Source organism: Pundamilia nyererei, unplaced genomic scaffold (genome assembly GCF_000239375.1).
Source record: "Pundamilia nyererei isolate P.nyererei 1_Seehausen unplaced genomic scaffold, PunNye1.0 scaffold00103, whole genome shotgun sequence".
Taxonomy (NCBI): domain Eukaryota; kingdom Metazoa; phylum Chordata; class Actinopteri; order Cichliformes; family Cichlidae; genus Pundamilia; species Pundamilia nyererei.
In genome coordinates, this window is record NW_005187504.1 from 985,616 (window position 1) to 1,006,903 (window position 21,288).

Consider the following 21,288-nt stretch of genomic DNA (forward strand, 5'->3'; position numbering starts at 1 on the left):
TGATTACATTTTCTTTTGTTTACATATTGATGGATTATGTAGAAAAAGTAGAATTGGGCTGAAAGAGCTATCGCTTTATCACCTATTCAGGTTGTAAATCGTGTTTCTAAAAAGTAACTAAGTAACTAAGTAATTAATTACTTTTGAAAATAAGTAACCAGTAAAGTAACGGGATTACTTTTTTGGGGAAGTAATCAGTAATTAGTTACTGATTACTTTTTTCAAGTAACTTGACCAACACTGCTCATGACTGAAATGATTTTATTCACAGGTTAAATCTTTTATTATTAAAAACAGATGATTTGAAATAGTAAACCACGCTGTCAATCATTGTGCATGTGTGATGTGAACCACATTTATGCATGCTTATGATGCATGTATACAAGAATCTAGGACAACTTTTGAGTGTGTACAAAATTAACCAGTGTTTCCACCAGAGTGCAGATCAGGACCAAATTATCAACTTAAGTAGGTTATTATTTAGTCAGAAAAATCACGCTTGAAATACTTTATTACAGCAGCAGAATACAGTAGAGTTTGGCTCCCAGACTCAAAGTCCAAATATGTTACATTATGAAGCAATTACGTCGGTCACGGCAGATGGCTGCTCCTCCCCGAGCCTGGTTCTGCTGGTGGTTTCTTCCTGTTAAAGGGGAGTTTTCCTTCCCAATGTCACAGAGTGCTTGCTCATAGGGGGTCATGTGACTGTTGAGATTTCTTTGACTGTACATTTCTAAAAACTTTCCTTGACAGTTAGTCCTTGGAGAACCAAATGGAGAAAGTACTCGTCATTCTCAAATAACACAACAATTCTTTACTGGGTTACATCTTGTCAGTGATTTTTCCGTGTTATACATTTCTGCAGGTGAAAATGTAGCATCATAGTGCTGACAAAATAAGCACCTACAGCCAAGCAAGATATAAGAAATAACACGTCATCTGAACATAAAGGTTTAATTAAAAAAAAAAGTTGGACAGAGATAAAAAGTGAGAGATAATTTATATACTTTAAATAGCAAAACTTGAGATAACAAGCACTATTCCTAGCTATCTATCAGTTGGTTGCATATCACAGAATTTCGCATCTTTCTCCAGGAATACTTTGATTTTGAAATCTCTGTGTTCTCCAGACGCAGTGAACATTACAAATAGCTCCTGCTCTGACTCAGTTACACATGAAAAATGAGGTAATTATTTACAACACATTAAAAAAGGGAGATAGAGTTGAATCTGTGTATTACTTAGATCCATGTACACCAGGCCAAACTAAGAGACTCGTAATTTAGCACCAACTCGATGATCAGAAACATTATTTCTTTAACGTATACAAGGTGTAATGTTTTTGGTGCTAACATTAAACTGGGATAAGGAAGGGAACACTATTAGAAAATCTGTAGACAAGAATTTTTTTTCAGGTGTTACTTGGACAATTACTCTGTATGAAAACTGTAAAAGAGTATCACATAGATTATCTGATCGCTGTCAGTAAAATAATTTTGTTATAAAAACTGAATCGAATGTGTTTTATAAGTTCTGGTAATTTTTTTAACACATGAGGGCCATCGACATTTTTCAGAGTAAAAAAAAAAAAAATTAGTAGTAGTAGTAGTAGTAGTATAATTATGAGAGGGTAGTTGCAGTATCGTGTACTGAACAGCAGAGGTCCGTCTTGACTTCTTCAGTGGAGGCGCTGTTCATGTTGTCAAGGTAGTGGGCCCCAGATTACTGGTAGGCAGCCAGTCTCTAGGTGGAAATTTCCACTCAAACCACACTTGACCAAAGGCCATGAAGATGTTTGACAAGAGTGATAATGAAACATTAAATAGACTCCCACGCTTAAAAATTTCCATTTTGGTTTGTTCTTCTGTAAACAGCATAAAAGTAGGGGTCATAAACAGCTTGGCTTTAGAGTTTGGGTAAATTGTTCCACAAGTTTGACTTGGAATTTATATATTTGCTTTTTAATTAGGATGTTAATATGTGTGTTAGCTTTAAGAATATTTTTGGTGCTGCATCGTTGGGGAGTTGCAAAGTCTTTTCATGCACAGCAGCGTTCAAGGTTTCCCTCTGAGGCATTTTTCTCCGATCCGCTGTGTGTGAGTGTGTGTGTGTGTGTGTGTGTGTGTGTGTGTGTGTGTGTGTGTGTGTGTGTGTGTGTGAGAGAGAGAGAGAGAGAGAGACGTTTTTGGCAGTAGGTGTGTGTAACAGAGAGTGAAGCTGTATTTCAGTAGTTGAATCCACAGTGCAGAGCACAGAATACGTGTGCATGCATAATTCATTTTGGTGAGTGTATGAGACTGCAACATATGGTATAAGGTGAAGAGATCACTCCAATTTAAATTAAAAATCACACAGAATTATCTGTGCTTTTATCACCATCAACCCCTTTGAGGTCACTGTTATATTGCTATGAGGTTGCTATGGAAACTGTCCTCATTTGCTTCCACTGCTAAGAGTAATTTCGTTCTAAAAATTTTAGTTGGCTCATGAAGCAGCTTTTCAGCTTCATTATTTGTCGGTAGTTTGTTTTTATCTTAAACAGCACACTATAAATATGTGTCTTTAGAAGAAAGGTAATATTTAAAACATTTGTTTTCTGCCCTCTTAGAAGATGTTTTTTTTTCTTTACATTCCATCTAATGTACTTTGACGCAAACAAGGTTTATTACTTTCCAAAGAGGAACTAACCTTTGGTTTGCTTGGGGAAGCAAAATAAAAGCTGAGGTTTGTTACTCTTCAGCCTGCACATTACATAATCTGTGACCTTTAGGTACTGGAGGAAATTTTAAACAGGTACAAACACACTGTCCCTGCCATTAGAGTTACAATAGGATATACACAAAGACAAAACTGCTACTCTTTTGCAAGGAAAAGTACTACAAACCTTTAGGAATGTCTTGGTGATACAGTAGCAACATGCTTTATAACTTAGATGCTGAACTTAAGTGCAGCATCAGGATGGAGAAGGCACTGGTTGCTTGATTTGGTACATTTTAGATACAAAGAAATCACTTTAACCAACAAAAAGATGAAACGACTAACATAAAATCTGCCCTGCAACATCACTGAAAATAGACTACAACACTGAGACTAATGAGCCAAGCTGATCTTTATCAATGTAACCTTAAACTGAGCTTAGTTCAGGGAGGTCAAGCTTCGCCCACGGTCCCAGTGTATCAGCTCAGCCTAGCTAATGCCTCAGCCGATCCAGTTTTGTGCATCCTGCTCCCAAATCTCATACTTCACTCGTGTTAGCCTTCTTACAGTTGTTGCTACCTCTGCAAGCCATTGTGCAGCCCTCCTCCACCCCCGCTTCCTCTTTTCACTGAGTTTTCGATTTAATCAGTGTAAAGTCCGCAGCCAGTGTTGCTGATGTTTTCATGCTCCACATGAAAGTGTAGGGAGGTCCCAGAAGAGAGCCATACCTTCAACTGTAAATTACTGCAGAAGGAAATATCAGTCTTCTTATGAGAAAAGTATGCCTGACTAGCACGAATGAATATGGCAAATATTTGCCATCAAGGCTTTTAAGTTTTATCCTTTTATTTGCTAAACTAAACACAGTGCAGATGTTAGCATTCAAGGCACAAGTGCTGTACTATTTGCTAACACAGCATGCCTGCGCTGCAGAGGTACATGTATGCAGTTACCTAACTGCATTGAATACTTTAGCCTTGAGGCTGAAGTATGTGTATGCCGCATTCATATTGTGAAACTGATCTTTGTTCTATGAGGGCTTTCACAATTTTGACATACAAAAGCAGCGAGTGAAAGCAAGTGAAGAAATGAATAGAGAAAGTACAATATAACAGCTACAGCACAGGTGTCAAACTCCAGGCCTCGAGGGCCGGTATCCTGCAGGTTTTAGATGTGTCCTTGATCCAACACAGCTGATTTAAATGGCTAAATGACCTCCTCAACATGTCTTGAAGTTCTCCAGAGGCCTGGTAATGAACTAATCATTTCATTCAGGTGTGTTGACCCACGGTGATATCTAAAACCTGCAGGACACCGGCCCTCGAGGCCCAGAGTTCGGCACCCCTGAGCTACAGTGTGTACAATATTCCATATATTACAGCTCTGTGTTGGCTCCTAATTTCTGAAGTAGTCATAAACAACCATAAGATTTCTACTTCGGCTAATACTATGGCTTTAGTCTAATTACTATTTGAGGTTTTAGCTATGCAGCTATTGGAGATCAGTATATACAAATATTCTCTGTTGTTGGCTGCAATAAGTCACATTTGGTGCTTTTAGGTCTTGCTCTTCAGTCTGATGAACTGAAGACCAACTTTTTTAAAAACCCATCAGATTGCTTGAAAATGTCCTAATACAGAAAACACTGGTGTTATTGTCTCTGACATTTTTTGGAAATGGGAAGAATCCCTATTGGTTAAAATTACCCAACAATTCTTAAAATGATTCAAGCTACCACCAATTTTCTCCTCTCCTAAGCTAGTAAAGTAATATGCTGCTTATATATGATTATACAATTAATAATCATGCAATAATATAATATAGTTCCCTTATTTAATTTAATTTATATAGTTAAGCCCATATGTTGTTGTGCAAAGACACAGTTTTGTAGCTTCATCTTTAATAAACACCATAATCAATCATTTTAAAATATTAGGACTGTTTTGCAGCATTTGGCTGCATCTACGTGGAGAGTGTAACCCAGTATACTTCATAATTCATCTTTTTACTTCTATAAGCAGTCACCTCATCAATAAACACCATCAATAAAGTATGGTGGTCCATTTCCACTGGCAGCCATACATGTTCGTGCCACAGTAGTAGCTCCATCACGTCTGAGAGACGACGTAATTCGTTTCTTAATATGAGCTGTTTCTCTCCTTCTCCATACTTTTCTCTATCTTTATGCTACAAGTTCATCTTAGTTTCTTCTGAGCATAACCAAAGGTTTGCACCTTGTGTTTCCATTTAAGAAGGCGCCTCTTGATAGTACACACTGACAATAATACGCCTACCTCCTCGAGAAAGTTCTTCACTTGGTTAATGTTGTGATGTTGTTTTTCTTAACCGTGGAAATGATTCTGTCATCGTGCACCTTATTTGACTTCAGGCGTTTTGGCTACTCCTAAAGTTCCTGCTTTCTCTCAGATGTTTATTTATTCGTTTTTACTCTATTTTCCATCTTAATGACGGCCTCCCTCACTTGCATTAACATCTCTGTGGCCCTTATATTTAAAGCTACAGTGACCAGCTATAAGTTACAAATTCAACAGTGTGAATAAACTTCAGATTGTCTGCTTCACTTGTCATAAAACATGAGGGAACAGGCTTCACCTGGTCATGAAGCCATGTGTCAGTCAACTGTCCAATGAATTTTGAGCCTCTGATTGTCTGCACTTCAATTACATATAAGTTGTTTTGGTGTACAGTGGCAAAACCACAAAAATTGTGGCTTTGTCCAACAATTTATGGACCTGTAAAGTGCAGATTTATTTTGCACAGCTTTAACTGCACTAACATAAGATGGCTTCAGTGTTGAGGGAGTTTCATCAGCAGTATGTGAGCTAAACATTATCACACAATCCATGTCACATTTGTATATTTTATTAGATAAACAAAAAATTTTTTTTTACAATTCAAATGAGGAAGTACATCAACAACAGAACACCTGGTAGAAGACTGAGCCATTTAAAACAGCAAAAACGAAGTGCAGAAAATATTCAGCTCATCTGATATTAAAGAAATAGAGATATAGAAGGCCTGGATGTTTTCCTTTCATAGAAATTAAAAGAATGGGCGCACGTCTGAGATCACAGACAGTAGCAGACTGTTTGGGTGGCAACTATCAAGACTGATACTGTTATGACTGAGTTAGTCAGTGGGTAGATCCCTTACTGTTACTTAAAGAGCTTTGGCAGCCGCATTGTAACAGATGTCAGGGTCTGCTACTCAGAGGAATGCTCTTTTGTGCATTTGTCTACATTCTTCATAGAAAATCAAATATTTTAATGAAGTATAATCAGGGAAACAATGCGAGCTACAACAGAAACAGAGAAAGCTTTTACATATATTACCAGAAACATGAACACAAAATGATACATTATTTGAGAAAGAATATTTTTACAAAAAAAAGACAAAAGAATTGGCATTACCCTTTAAACAGAGCATTTTAATATTACAATAAGCCATAAATACAGTTTTATTCCAAAATGGATATTCATCATTTCAAAAAGTTATTTAACAGCAGACCAAAACAGTTATTCTTGGGGCCATATTCAATGTAAAATGATTGTTTACAAATTTGATATTTCAATTTTTAAAACATACAACAACTATCTTTGTAGAATATATACGTTTTTATGTGAAATCAGAATCAGAAGACTTTATTTATCCCTAAGGGGGATAAATTCAGGTAACTGCAATAGAATATAAACTCTAATATCTACACGTGTCCTTGGTTACTTTCTGTGCTTTCTCCAAAGTCCAACTGTGCTCTTTCGTTTCACTTCAAGTACTGTAACGTCACTTCAGTAATGCAAAAATAAAGATTCTTTTGAACATTATTTGATTCTTTGAAACTATACTGTGATTCAGATAATGCCTCTCTATATATTGGTATGAAATAGATTTCAACGCAAATGGATTTTTATGTTGATTTCATTGACTTTACCAGTGTTTTCTTAAAAAAAAAAAAAATCTTGTAAAAAAAAAAAAAAAAGAAAAAAACACACTACACACAAAAAACGCGAGAAAAATCCTCTCTCTTCCTTTTTTTAACCGCATGAAGGAATGCAATGACCAAAAACAGAAGCATAAATAACATATAATCAGGTAAACACACTTTGAGTTGCCTTGTCGCAGTGCTGATGGATCTGCGTAGCAGCTCGTCTGACCTCAGAGAAACATGCTGGTTGCGGGACCTGGCTGACCCCTCGAAGGATTTTTCGTAATTGCCATAAATGAGCGGAACATTTTCAGGAAACACCTGTATTTCCTCTTCCTGTTCCTCTTCATCAGCTGGCTCTCATTGGTTAGCCTCGCTCGTGCGCAACAGCAACAGCAAACACAATGTGTACGACACTTGAGTCTTCACATGCAAAGAGCACAAGATAAGAACAAGAGCGAAACTGGCAAGCTCAAGCTATTTGACTTCCCTACGACACTTCTGAAATTTGGCGTAAATCAGGCCTGAGTGAGCAGAGAATAAAAGACGATGAAAGTAGTTTTTGTTCCAGAGTCTTTTCTTCTTTCTTTTTTTTTTCTTTTTTGTTTTTTTGTTTTGTCTTATTTTGCTGTAGAAGTTTGTAAACTGTCTTCAGCCCATGACCACAAACAGCCACTGCTACTCAGCTTTGTGGCAGTAAATGTCCTTTAGTGCTTTTAGCTCTTCAATCAAGGTCTTGTTTTGGTTTTCCAACACAGCCACACGGTTTTCCAGACATTTGACATACTCTTTCTTTTTCCTGCGGCACTCACGAGCTGCTTCCCTGAGGAGGAAATGGAGGAAAAATTTGGATGAGTCTCCAGATGAAAATATAATATAAGAGTCAAGACAAGTCTGCACAATCCATAAACAAAACAATGCCTGAGGCTTTTGAGTTTGAGTTTCGTGAGTTCGCGAATCTGTTTACGTAGAGATTCGCTGCAGTGTTTCGTTTTCAAATTTTTAAAAAATCTGCCGATCACCTACAAAAGCAGAAATCTTTAGCTTTGACCTTTTGTGAATAGTCGCTTTGACACAAAGTGTGAACAGCAACCTCCAGACATGCACAATAACACTTCAGTCAAAGTTTCCAATATGCATGAATTAGGGGGTCCCCAACATTTATTCCCTTGCTTGCTTGCAATCATATTTCCATTACTGACATGGAATGATCTTACACCTCAAATACCATCTTTTACTTCTACTTCAGCTCCTACCTGTTTTTCATCAGCCGGACCTCCCTCTTGCGGGTGATCTCCTCGGCGTGCTGTGATGAGGGGTTCTGCATGCTGCCTGGAGACGCAGCCATTACAATGCTCTGAGCCAGGCCCGAGTTTGGTGAACGAAGCTGGTAGGCGGGGATGTCTCCAGTAGCGGCTGTAGACGAATACAGACAAAAGAATAGGAGATCAAGATTCTGCAACCTTTTACTTTTTGTAGATCTTTGTTGTCTTTATATTTTCCTCATAAAAACTCTAAATCTGTACAAGAATCTTTACCTGCTTCATTTATCCTTATACCATCAGACTAACACAGAATACAAAATGTTGCATTTTTTTAAGAAAAATTCTTGAGGTGTGTCCTAACATTATGCTGTACTTATTATTTTATTACATTAAAAGCAGGAATTAGGAGCTCTAATAAAAAGATGTTGGCTCAAACAAACAAACTTCAAAACTTTGCTGCTGAAATACAAAGTCAAGCAGTTCCCACTTCTGAGGGATACTAAGCAACACAGCAAGTACCATAAAGTCTATTTCTGTTCTTTTTATGCAGACATTAGTAAGATCTGCTTTTGTTTTTACTTAATTTGCCCTCATAAATTGTGAATTTATGCTCTAGGACCAGAGTTAAGTGCTTTTAACCATAGGAACTAAAGGTCAGAGGCCTGCTGTGTCCAAATACTCTAAAACACCTTCAGTCCTGCTATTGCTAATGTAATGCAATGTAACTTTATAGCCTGAAGCGGTGCAGAATAAAAAAGTTGTTATCAGACTGTCCAATCTAAATAAGCTGCTCACCGTTTGATTTTTGAATAGAGAGTCATTATTGCCTTTATATTATACTAACATTTACTGAAACATATGATAAACTGCAAACAATATGACTGCGTTTATTCTCAGTAGAATAAACCCATAAGTTTTGTTTGTTTCCTCACAAGATCTGGTATCGCTCTAACGAGATAACAGCACTTGCATTTGGGAGGTGACGTTTTTGTAAACCACTGTATGCTACTGATAACTGGTAGCCTCTCGAATTCTTAAAAGAAAGTGATGCTAATTCTGGAGAAGGCTGAAAAAAACAAAGCGATTCTGTGGATGTGGTTTATGAGCTGTTTGATTTGAGTCATCACTTTCATGACTCAACTGTGTGCTGCTCTGCCTGCTGCCTCGTAACATTTCACCCTCTCGTTTTCACTTTGTTCCTGAGAAGTTTCATTGCTCTGCCCTGACCTGCTGTTCACACACACACACACACAGACACACACACACACTCATTCAGAAAGAGACACAGCAGGTGCGAACACACATACACGCACAGACACACAGAGCGTCTGTCTCTTTTTCTCTCATTGTGATAACAGAGTGACTCGGCTGTGCTGACGTCAGTGCGTGCGTCTCACTTGCCCGTTTGCATTCTCTCTTCCCTGCCTGGCTTCTGTTCCAGGAAACTGGAGTGACGTCAAACCCCCAACTATCTTACCACCCCCTCCCCACCTCTCCCTTACTTATTACCCCCTCCCTGCCTGTCTGCCCAACAACCACTGTGTGTGTGTGTGTGTGTGTGTGTGTGTGTGTGTGTGTGTGTGTGTGTGTGTGAGAACCTACTCGCAACAGCGAGAAAGAGTCTGAATGGAGCAACGCTGAGCATACTAACTAAATGCTTGTTTACTTGCTAGATCTGAATTCAACCCTGAACTGTCATGAGTGTTTTTCCTGTTTTGCAACTGCAAGGACACCAGTATGATCTGTGTAAAGACTCATCTTTACTTTCACAAGGCATGAAATTGAAAGTCGAGTAAAAGTAATTTCAATTTCATAAATATGCCCCTGAATGCAAAAGCTTCTGCTCTCACAGTTTACTAAATAAAATAGATCCTCTTGCAATTAGAAGCTCCAAATACCAAAAGCATATTTTTAAGAGGACTTACATTCAGGTATAATTAGAGCTATACATCAAATCAAAACATGCACAAATATCTCTCGAAAAAGCACAGAGAAAAGAGTCAGAGTGTTGCAGAGAACACATTATTAAACATGTGAAGAAGCTCTACCTGACTCAGTCTCATCCCCAGTTACAGCCATCTCTGGTTTCCAATAATCCAGCACCACGGCAGAGAGACACCTCACTACAAAAACTCTCCTCTACCACTATCCTTTTCTGCTTTACTTGTATCTCCTTTGCTCCCGCTTCTCCTTTCCTCTCAGCTCTCTGTATCAGAGTGCTCACTTGCCAACTTTACAGCCTGATTACAATTACAGGCATTGACATCACAATGACATCACTACTGCCCGCTGAAGTCAGTAAAACACCCTGGATTAGAGTTCCTCCCACCCTCCCCTCCTGCAGATGAGTAACTGAAGTACAGAAACACAATGTGAGCCAGGCAGGAACGGAGGGAGGGAGGCAGGGAAGGCGGGGGAGCTAATGGGGGGAGGGCGGTAGCTGAGGGGGTGTATTTTTAGCTCCAGTGACGCAACTAGAGCGACGTTCAACAAACAAGAGGATATTGTGTCCCAAGCGGCTGCCATGCAAACTGTTGAGCTCCCTGATTCAAGTTGTGTGTGTGTGTGTGTGTGTGTGTGTGTGTGTGTGTGTGTGTGTGTGTGTGTGTGTGTGTGTGTGTGTTTTGGAAAGTGTTAAGGAAGTAAGAAAATAGTAAACATGGATAATGAAGGTTTTACATTTTTTTCAAGTTTAAGCAAACGTCCATTACTTATCCTGCTGAATTCTACAAAACAGTTATTTAACCAAACCTGTCAAAACAATATTAACCACTTAGTTGCCTGATGGGTCTTTGGTGGGAAAATCAGCAGCCAGGATGGAAAGGACGTGAGTGAAATTTATGGTATTACTAATTAGGAGGATCATGCATTATTTTTATTTTACTTTTTTTATTTGACAATTCTTGGCACTGTCACAGGTTTAAATTTATCACAGCTCAGCCTAACATTTGCAGGGCTTTCACTTTAGACAAAAACCTGCACTCTAACTCCTGGTAATATCGAGAAAAGAATACCAGAGGAACGAAAATAAAGACAGCAAGTAACATTGATTATTGTTGGTTAACCATTGATTCTGAAATCAATTCAAAAAGGGAAACTCTGAACCTCTTAGTAATAGCAACATGCGTAAAAAATGTTTCTATGACTTTTCACCATGGTTAAAACAATCCTGATTAACTATTAGTACATCCACAGCCCTGCTGCTGAGCAGCTTTGTTGTTAATACAGAGCTCTTCAGCTGGAAGGAACGAATTAGCCCAAGCACATAGGTGGTTCTGTTTGTGCCAGCTGGATATGGACTTATGGACTGATAAGGTAAATAACACAGTGTCAGGCAGAGTTACTGAGTTACTGAAAAGGCACCTACATGAACTGAAACCTGACCACTAATATGAGACATTCATCAGCTATTACACTGCAAAACTATCGGTTATGATCATAGGGTATGAAACACGATGTCAGTGCATGTGACTCTGTGAAAGTATACAACGAACAGTCCCTGAAAAGCAGAGTATGAAGTAACGAATTACAAATACTGTTTCAGGTATCTGTACTTTAATTGTAGTTTTTTTCCTGACAACTTTTTACTTTTACTCTTTCTACTTCTTACATTTTCAAAACAGGCTCATTACTCTTGCTTTAATGCATCAGAGGGGAGGTACTATTTCATGTCACTCCAGGCCTTCAAACATCAAACCCATTTGAACCTGCAATTTGAACTGCAAATTTAAAGCTTACATGTAAGTCCTCATGCTTTTACATCAGATAAAGGTTGGTCACATGTAACATTATGTCTATGAGGTAGAACTATCTGTGTTATTTAAAGGTTGCATGGAAATATGTTATTGTGGGATAAACAGGTTGAATCCCACATCTACTGTTCTTCTGTATAGAGTCAAAGTCACCCTCTACAGTGCAGGCAACAGAAAGCAGAGGCATTTATTTCCTTAATTTTTTCTGCTCACTTTCTGCTAATCTGATTCAAGATAAGAATTTATAAGAATGAAATTTTAGACTAAAATAAACCACTAATATTATTTTCTTATTACATCAATATGGCAAGTTTCAGTTAGCTTTGCATAAAAGTAGCTGGTAGAAATGTCCTTTAAAGAGATACTTTTTACTTTCTTACTTTGAGTCAATTTCAGAGCCTGTACTTTTTCACTTTTACTTGAGTAAACAAGTGGAATCACTACTTCATCTTTTACTGGAGTATTTTTTAACAATAGTATCTGCACTTCTACTTAAGTACAGACTTTCTGTACTTTTGGAACGTCTGCTGATAAGTCAAGCGCATGGGCGAGTGCTACTTTGATCTTATCATTGACTGTAAATCAAACTAGAACTTCACCTTCTAATTAACATGTTTCGGATGTTCTGAATGCAATTATTTTCTTAAAGCGTCAGTTCTCAAACCACAGATTTACTATTATGAACAAGTCAATGAGAGTAAATGAATGGGTTAGTTCGCCTTTTGTGTGTTCATCTTAATATCAGCAAAAAATGATCAGATATTGAAAACTTCCCTCGTCCTAACTAGCTTAAAATGAAAAGTCAGCAGTTTTATCCAGTTAACTTCAGGTTAACAAGCGTTGAGCACAACCAGCTCCTTCACAGAAAACAACTTGATTCTGTTCTTTTTCCTATTCATTACTTTGATCTTCAGGTTAAAGGGTTTAGTTTGCATGGTGTTGAGGCTGAAGTGCAACATCAGAAAGACCGTTGTAGAAAGACAGAATTTTTTTTTAAACCCAATGAAAACAGGAGCCCACTCAAGGTGGTTCAGGGTATTTACTGATGATGACAGAAGTAGCAGGGGGGAATTCTTCAGTATGCAGAGCTATACTCTCTTATTAGATTCACTCAAACACTGCAAAACGGACTAGCCAGCACTTCATGGTGCAAAAGGATACTAATCCAAACCATACTGCAAGACCAACCCAAGAGTTTATCAAGCAAAGAAATGGGACATTGTTCAATGGACGAGTCAGTCACCTGATCTCAACCCAACAGAGCATCCTGTTCAGTTAAATACAAAACTCAATGCAGAAAGATCCACAAACAAGCAGAAACTCAAGGGAAGAAAATCATCACCTGTAATGTCCATAGTTTTAGACTTCAGGCAGTCATTAACCCTTTGTCCAAAAAACCAAAACTGACCTATTCGTGTCCTTTAACAGGTACCAGAGGCTCCAAGTTCTGCCAGATGACAGCGATAAGCTCTTTGCTGAGCTATGTGTTACTTTCGATATGAAGCAAGAGATTAGACCTGACAACACAACATGGTCAACAACAGCTGGACAGAGAGATATCTTAACTAAAGAAGAAAGAGAGTGGCTTGGAGTAGAGCAGATGAGTAAGCCTTCACCACATCTTGATGAATTCAAGCACTTACTCAGAACAAATAATCATCTTTTTGGTGCTTTGAAGATGGAACTGCAGCTGTGTTCAAAGTAAGAAATGAACTTGAAGGAATTTTTTACAAACTTGCTTAAGAAATCACTGAAAGTAAAAGATGAATATATTGCACAATGAATCCAAGTGGTGTGGACACATTTGTGGAACGTAATGGAAATCCTAATGAAACTTTAATATTGCAGAGTTATGAATCTCAAATGTTTTTTGAGATACAATTTACTGTCTGTAGGACGAATTACTGTCACAAAGGGTCTTGCATGTTTTCACTGAGAAACATCCCATAATTTATTGAGTCCTTAATCCCACGATGTCAGATGGGGATTACCATATTATTATTTTTTTACACAGATTTTGATCTCTGCTATCATTTATGGCTTATATCTGTGGAGAAAATAAATAAATAAAAATCTGAGGTGCCGTTAGAAAAAGCCAAAACATTCAATATTTACACCCCAACATGTATGCTGCTGTTTCGTAAAGGATGTTTCTGATATAAATTCAAAGTTGCACCCTACCTTGGATGAGTACCTGTCCTCCCTGGATAAAGAGCTGCTGTGGAGAATCTCCAGGCTGAGCTGCACACTGTAAGACAGCGGCTCCAGGCTGTGGGGTGGGACTACTTGTTACTGGCAGGTTCTGGACCCCCTGTAGACCTGGAACCCCAGGGCTGGACAACTGGATGGCTCTCCCTTGGGTGATTGCAACTGTGTAGGGGATTTCATGAAGTTAGAATGAAGAAATAGTAACATCTAATGCTTGAAATTTGATTTTCTCTGCTCCAATAGCTCACAGAGCTTTATGGTCCTAACAGGAGCCATAAAGCTCTATAAGCTATTGGAGAACATTTTCTCTAAACGACTTAGATAATTATTAAGTTAACCCACTGTGAACACTTAAAGCTTCCAAATGTGTACACAGGAAGGAAAGGAATACCTTTGCCTTTCATTCCTCTTCAAGCAATGAAATATTTCCTGTAATTGCATGTACCCAATGAACTGATTATATGCAACAATCTTGAGCCACTCTCACTTCTTTATATTTTCTGGGAAACATTTAAAACATGAATGGGAATTTGGTACACAAGGCAAAAACAGAGTTTTTACAAATGTAACAAATTTGAAAATCAATATTTGGTATGACCGCCTTTGTTCTTCAGCACAGCCTGAACTCTGTTAGGCAAGCTTTCTTTTAATTTCTTTTAACAGACTTCATGAAGTGTTCCCCATAGCTCATAGGTCAGTGTTAATTGGATTCATGAAGAAAGAAAGAAACAGCAATGGTCAGGAACAAGAACTGGATCGAAAAGAAGTGAAAAAGCTGCCAATATCTAAAGAAAATGCCTGGACAACTATTACTCAAGACCACTTTAAAAATTACAGGCTCCTTGGAAGCACGGTATAAATAGTGAAGTGTGGCTAAAACTCTTTTGCACAGTTCTGTAAATGTATGTTCCAGAGCAGAAAATGCTGAAGATGACTCTCTAGTGAGTGGACCATTCACGTGTGTACTGACTGTATTGTCCGGAGCTGGTCTGGTAGATGGAGGTTGGCACTGTGGGGGAGTTGGAAACTGGCATTTCATCCTCCGTCTTTTCCTCTTCAATTTTAGGAACTGCCGGTGAGTTGGAGGAAAGCTCATTCAAAATTTTCCTGCCAAACAAAATAAAGTATTTTCATAAAGACCTTTTAACACTAGCAGACTTTTTATGACATATATCACAATTTAGCTTACTCTTCATATCCTCTCACCAATATGAAGGACGCCTGGAGAGAAGCTCCCGCCTTTTCTGTGTGTCTGTTACTGACTCGTCATCCTCCAGTTCTGCTACAGTAGCAATCTGAGCAAAAAGCAGGCAGTAATTAATAGTGATGAGTAATCCACATTGTTTTCTTTTTTAAATTATTTTGGCAACATCATTTGTGCTAAATGTTGTCACTGAGTGGGTGTATCTTTCCACACACTGTCTTTTGTAGAACACTGGGAGGTGTTTGTGAGAGACAAAGATGACGTCAAAGAAGGAATTTGAGCTGCATTTTTTCAAGCCCTACTCTTTTCAACGCATTGCATGTCACAAGAGACAATAACTGTAGTGCGCAAAAGTCTTGCCACTCTTGATTTCTTTATAGTTTTCCAGGGAAAATTATGTATTGAAGTGTGCAAATATATATGGAAATACAGTATAAAAGGCAAAAACTGAGTTTTTACATTTCTAACAAGCTTAAACTCTTAGCGAAAGCTTTTTTGTAACTTTTTTAAGTCTCCAGGCTTCTTAAAGCACATTCAAAGCTCTTTTTTTAGGTATTTGCTGCCTTTTGTTCTGTTCTTGGTCATGATGATCCAACACCACCTCTGTAATATTGAGGTCTTAGCTCTGGGGAGGCTAATCCATGACTGATATTGATTCATTGTGTCTTTTTCCATCCAGCTATGTTTTACTCCATTGGCAGTGTATAGAGAGGTACTAGTCTGCATTCTTAATTCCAGCAATTTTCACAAGATCCCCAACACCACTGACTGACATGGAGTCCTAACCCATGACACACACTCACTGTTGCCCCTCTCTCTTGACCTCCTCCGCACATATTAGTTATGATTTTAACCAAAAATGTCAAATTTGGATTCATCACTCTGTAAGACTCACCATGTTGATTTTCAACCAAGCTCCTGTGCAATCTTGCATAACTGAGCTATTTCTTTCTACTTCCCTTCCTTAAGATTGGCCCAATTCTTCCACTGAGACATTTCTGATGAGGCTTAAACTGACAGTAGATGGGTCAACTGGAAGGCCTGATGCATTGAGTATTTACAGAATTTTTTCCCTATTTCCTAAGGACATGAATAGATTTTTTAGGCCTGCCACTTCTTTTTTTGTCCTCCATCTGTCCACACAATCCCAAGATATGCCAACTTTGTGGCTGATATCAAGGACTCAACTCTTTAGGAATCACCTTGGTGAGATATATATCTCGATGTCCATCAAACTCTTGTTGTTGACATTTTTCACAGATTCAACTAAAGAAATTGGAATAAAATGATGTGCCTTTGCAATAGGTTGTTTGCAACAAAGTGCCTGAAGATATGATTTACATTGGTTCACTGCTAAGTTGTCTGTAATGTGTTGACACAGCACTGCTTTATCCCTTGAGATGGGTGCCTGTTTTATGTTCGAGTGATTCATAGATCAGTGTTAAGCAAAAACAAATTTAAAAAAATCATAAATCCTGAAATTGGTCAGGTACAAGGTTTGAACTATGAATGAGTGAAAAGCAGTCAAAGTCCAAAGGAAAAAACTTTCAGAAACACTGGAGAACTGTGGTTCAAGCCACTTTCAAATTACAAGAAAGTCTGGCTTTTTAGAAACAACATATGAAGGGTCAAGACATTTGCACAGCACTGTATATTCTGCACAATTATTTGCAAAAAAAAGTTGTTTGTTTTCCCAACTGAAACATACTGTGGGAATAATAACAAAGTCACCCTGGTAATGTGTCATAAGCCAAAGGGCTTTTATGACTCACGCTGCTGTGTAATGAATGTACATTAGGATAATATCTGTACCAGACAAAGGTGCCGGGTTAAACAGAGGTGTGTCCATTAATTTGTAATAAAGTGGAGGCTGGAACTAAGCTTGTTAGCTTTATGCTCTGGAAGCAAATTTAAAGCAAGAAATAACTGTGCTGTGCTGTTACGCACACAGTGTTAGTGCTGACTTTAAACAGGATGTTTTGCATCCTCCAGATGTTTAATGGCACTCAATCAGAGTCTTACGTTAAGACTTACTGATGCAGGATTTATTTAAATAACAGTTATTACTGGAAACGTACAGCTAATACCAGCAGTCAATCAGCAACAAGTCAAACTTGCTACTGATAGTTTCACAGATAAGAAGTACAGAGTAGTTTGAAACCAGTCAACAAAACCACGTTGTGGTGTAGATCTATGCCAGCTGACTGTGCATTTCAAAGATATAATCTATTTTCATGCTAATTTCCTTGAAAAAATACTTTCCATGAGACGACAAAGTAACCTCTGCTTTGCAAACAAAGCTGCACAGTAGAGAAAAGTCTGCTTCTCCATTTTAACCACTGTTTCCTTTCTCAGGCCCTATACTTCTAGACACTGGTCCTCAATACAATAATATTAATAACTTCTTGCCAGCATTTTCACATGACATGACTGATGCATCTGCAGCTCTACAGCAGTCATCTAAACGAGACACAACATCTCCTGAGAGTGAAGGTTAGACTGATGAGCTTAAACCTCAGTTCCTGCCGCTCGCTTGAATCCTATTAACAGATGCACTACATTAAACCATAAGCCCTGCAGTGTGCCTTGTACACAGCAGTTACAAGTTCATTGACCAAGATATTGATCTCGATCTAAATTAGTGTACAGAGCAGAGTGAGGACAGTATTTACTGCTTTTCTAGGTGTTATTGTCAGGCTTTGTGGCTTAAATGTTCATCTTACTAGAGCATTTGCATCAGGAGTGCTTTGACAGAGATACTTATCTTGAAACATGTTCAAATGACTCGAGGTGTTACTGGAGGCTCGACTTGACTTAAGATTTGTCGGGACTTGTTTTCAGTGACTTGAGGCATAATCTGGACTTACTGTATCCTAATGGACTTGAAACTTGCTCTGAAACGTCTGACCTGATCATATCTTGAATTATGTAAGACCTGAGACCCACCCTGAGAGACTGGCAACTTGGCTAAGAGTTGACTTCAGTCTCCTGATTGACTTGGGTTCTGACTCTGGCATGACCCATAGGAGCCTCTAACTACTTTGCTTACTGCATACAGATGTTTCATTAGTCTCCAGTTAAAATTTGGAACTGAAATTAAATTTTGCATGTATTGACAAAGCTATTCTCTGATGTGAAAAACTGAGTCATCCATTAAAAGAGTTCAAATGAGTTCTGAGGCAAGCATGTGCCCTCACCTGGACAGTCTGAACTTGTGGTGATTGTATAACAGAGGCCTGCGGGGCCTGGATGACCCCCTGGATTTGAACTGTCTGACCAGGCAGCTGAACAACAGTCACACCGGAAGACTCTTCTGCTAGTGACGCCTGCAGGCACACATGAAATGATGAATGTTTGCCTGCAACAGTTAGACTTGAGTGTCTGAACACCTCTTAAAGTTTGTTTGTTCTCTTCCGGTTAAAACCACCAAACACTTCCTAACCGCGCATGTGTGCACCTGAGCAGCAGCTGCAGGAGAAGGGCTGGTTTCACTCTGGTTTTCCTCTCCATCTGTCAATGAGTCATTTAAACTGCTGTCCAGCTGAGACGATACGGAGCTATCCATAGTCGCTCACCTAGACAGACAGATGGACGGGCAAATTAATAATGATACAACTGAAGCAGACAAAGGCAATCCTAATGTTTTCTTCTCTAACATCATTACACAGGTAAAAGACAAATAAATGTGTTTTTGCAGTCCAATTTCCCCCCCAGTATTCATTAAACATTGGCTACAGATAGACATTTAACCTTCGAATATCGGCAAGAATTGTCTTGTGCTTACAAGACCTGTGTTATATTTTTATATTGTGTTATAAGTGTTCTATCTGCACTTAATTACTTTGTTCAGTACGATTCCGTTCAAGCTTAACTGACACGCAAAAAAGATCCAGACAGCCGGGTGCATAGAGGCAGAAATAACAACATTAACTGCACTGTAATGAAGTGCAGAATAATGAGATGGTAAACTGAATGCTCCTCAATCAGTGAGTCTGAAATACAATTTGAGAAGACAGAGCCAACAGAAATAAATGAAATGAAAACACTCCTGATTTAAAATTATTTGTCCAAAGATCTGTGCTGAGAGTGAGTGTTTTTCAGCTTGTGACAAATTTGCATTATATAACTAGCAAGCTCATTAAGTGTGGCAGCCACCAGGTGAAGCTGGCTGACTGAATTTAGGATTCTTTTTTTTTTTTCCACAATTTGGACGACAGACTGTTACAAACTCGAGTACAATTTTGTTATTGGGCAATAATGACAATGAAAGGCTGTAAAGATTTGTGTCCAACTGGGTTTTAGAAAATTAAAAGAGATTTGCTTCAAATTAGAGGCTGGCTGCAGTGTCAAAACTAAACAAATGGAGGGATTCTAATTCTATTTTTACAGGGTCTCTGCAACAAAAATTGGACTGATGTAAACAGCCAGCATCATAACTGGAAAGCATTAATATTTACATATTATACACATCAGGGACCCTCATGATGAGCCACAGAGCCCTGCTTTTTAGACTAGCCTCAAACTGTTTATTCTCTCCTACTGATGGCAAACTCTGAAGTTTCTTACTAGTGAAAATCTGAAACATTTCAATAAAATTTAATTAGCAATCCACAGCCGTTTGCCCTAGAAATGTCCTGAACCCGTTTTACCATATTTCGAGATGTGTGAATTTATCTTAAAGCAGCACCCGTATTTGTTAACAAGACACTTTTTAACGTTTCAAGTAAAACAAATTACACGCAGTTACAACAGAGCTTTGTCAATTGAACTAAGAAAAAATAGGGGACAAAATGGACTTCCGTTTTAAGGGCAGACCTTACGGGGTGAAAATTTGACAAATGTTGGACTTTTATTTTGAGCAACATATTTTAATACAATTTTAAAATAAATTGTGTTACACATGACGAATTTGGAATAAAAAACAACAACAAAGTCTTCACATTGGATATTTTAGAATATTTTACGTAGTTGGGCTTAGGATTTTTATTTTGAAGAGGTCGCGTCCACTCCACTTCCGACATCTATTCCGCCTGACTTGACTTAGCTCAGTAAACTTCAGAGAGGAACTGCTGACAGTTGAGAACATTTTGTTTAACTCCATGATGGTCGGCAATTTATCAGCTGTGGTTACAAAATTAGGCTTTAATGGAGCGTTTCGCACCAAAGATGTATTTGCACATTTTCCTTCGACTCTGCCCGACTGGCGCTGACCAAAAATGTGACAGCTTTGCAGCGACTTACCGAAGTTTTACGTAGCCTGAGTCGTCACTAATGACAGTATGGGTGAACGGCCCGTGCCTTCGCTCACGTAGTTTCCACGTCAGCGCTGATGATGCTGTGCCGAAAATGTCGACAGGCGAGTCAGTTTAACGCCGAAGAGTGTCGAGGTGGAGCGAGAGCATTCACTCCTTCCTGCTTCCTTGTTTACACTCGGCGGGCGAAAAAAACGAGCCGTGGCTAAATTCTTGCTTTAAGTCAACAGAATGCAGGAATTTCACGGGAAGACGCCACACATAAGATCTTAGAATCTGGAAATTAATTCAAATGTTTATCTTTTAGTTTTTCTACCGTGTATGTGTCCGCGAAATGTTTGAAATAAATTGTTTCCGAAAAACAGTCATAGCTACAGCTTAACTCGACCCCTTTATGTTAAAGTTTTCAAAAGGGTAATTGTTTTAATTTAGCATGGTAAGAGAAGTGTATTCATATTCATACATTCAATTTTCGGAACAAGGAAATTTCAAATTAAACAACAAAAGTCGAAGTGTGCAATAACAGTGCTACAGTGATAGTTTTGTAACTTGGACACTCATGTTTACAGAGCAAAGTAATGCTGCTTTCTGGTGCCCGTAAGAAGCAATTACACTTTGAAAAGCCGAAGCAGATTAAGAGGAATGTATTGCATTTTGTTTGAGACATTTTTTTAAACTTAAGAGTACACGGAATTTATATTTAAGAGTGCAAACTTCATAGACTCCAATAAGAAAGTGATGCTTGTGTTGGCAGTTATGTCTACCACAATCAACCAAATAGCCCTGGGCATTTAAATTCAGTTGGATGTTTGATAGACAGTGATTAATAATAATAATAATAGATTGCAAAGAGTATAAACTGACCACACAATCTAAAGAACAAATAATGTTTTATAGTTAAAAAATAGAGGTTATATTTGGACTGTTAATGGTTACCTCACCTGTTAGAACTACATTATAAACTCAG

General features: G+C 38.3%; 1 protein-coding gene across 3 annotated transcripts; it reads right to left on the bottom strand.

Annotated features, from left to right (window-relative positions):
* Nucleotides 1-6,744: 6,744 nt before the first annotated feature.
* Nucleotides 6,745-20,427, bottom strand: crema (cAMP responsive element modulator a). Of its 3 annotated transcripts, XM_005740746.1 has the most exons (8): nt 20,311-20,427; nt 18,527-18,644; nt 18,267-18,395; nt 15,072-15,160; nt 14,836-14,972; nt 13,839-14,027; nt 7,897-8,056; nt 6,745-7,463 (listed from the first exon to the last, which is right to left on the bottom strand). In XM_005740746.1, the coding sequence occupies exons 2-8, from the start codon at nt 18,632-18,634 to the stop codon at nt 7,319-7,321; spliced, it is 957 nt and encodes a 318-aa protein (XP_005740803.1). In that variant the 5' UTR covers nt 18,635-18,644; nt 20,311-20,427; the 3' UTR covers nt 6,745-7,318. The 3 variants fall into 3 exon arrangements, with proteins under 3 accessions (XP_005740803.1, XP_005740804.1, XP_005740805.1); XM_005740747.1 differs by lacking the exon at nt 18,267-18,395; XM_005740748.1 differs by lacking the exons at nt 13,839-14,027; nt 14,836-14,972; nt 15,072-15,160; ... (1 more) ...; nt 18,527-18,644; nt 20,311-20,427 and adding an exon at nt 9,954-10,248.
* Nucleotides 20,428-21,288: the final 861 nt, after the last annotated feature.

What these genes read in the sequence shown, in the direction of transcription:
- crema (XM_005740746.1), bottom strand. Translation starts at nt 18,634, where the DNA reads ATGGATAGCTCCGTATCGTCTCAGCTGGACAGCAGTTTAAATGACTCA. An exon ending in CTCCTGCAGCTGCTGCTCAG is followed by an intron (nt 18,396 to 18,526) that starts GTGCACACATGC and finishes GTGTGCCTGCAG; the next exon opens with GCGTCACTAGCAGAAGAGTC. An exon ending in TCCAGGCGTCCTTCATATTG is followed by an intron (nt 14,973 to 15,071) that starts GTGAGAGGATAT and finishes TTTGTTTGGCAG; the next exon opens with GAAAATTTTGAATGAGCTTT.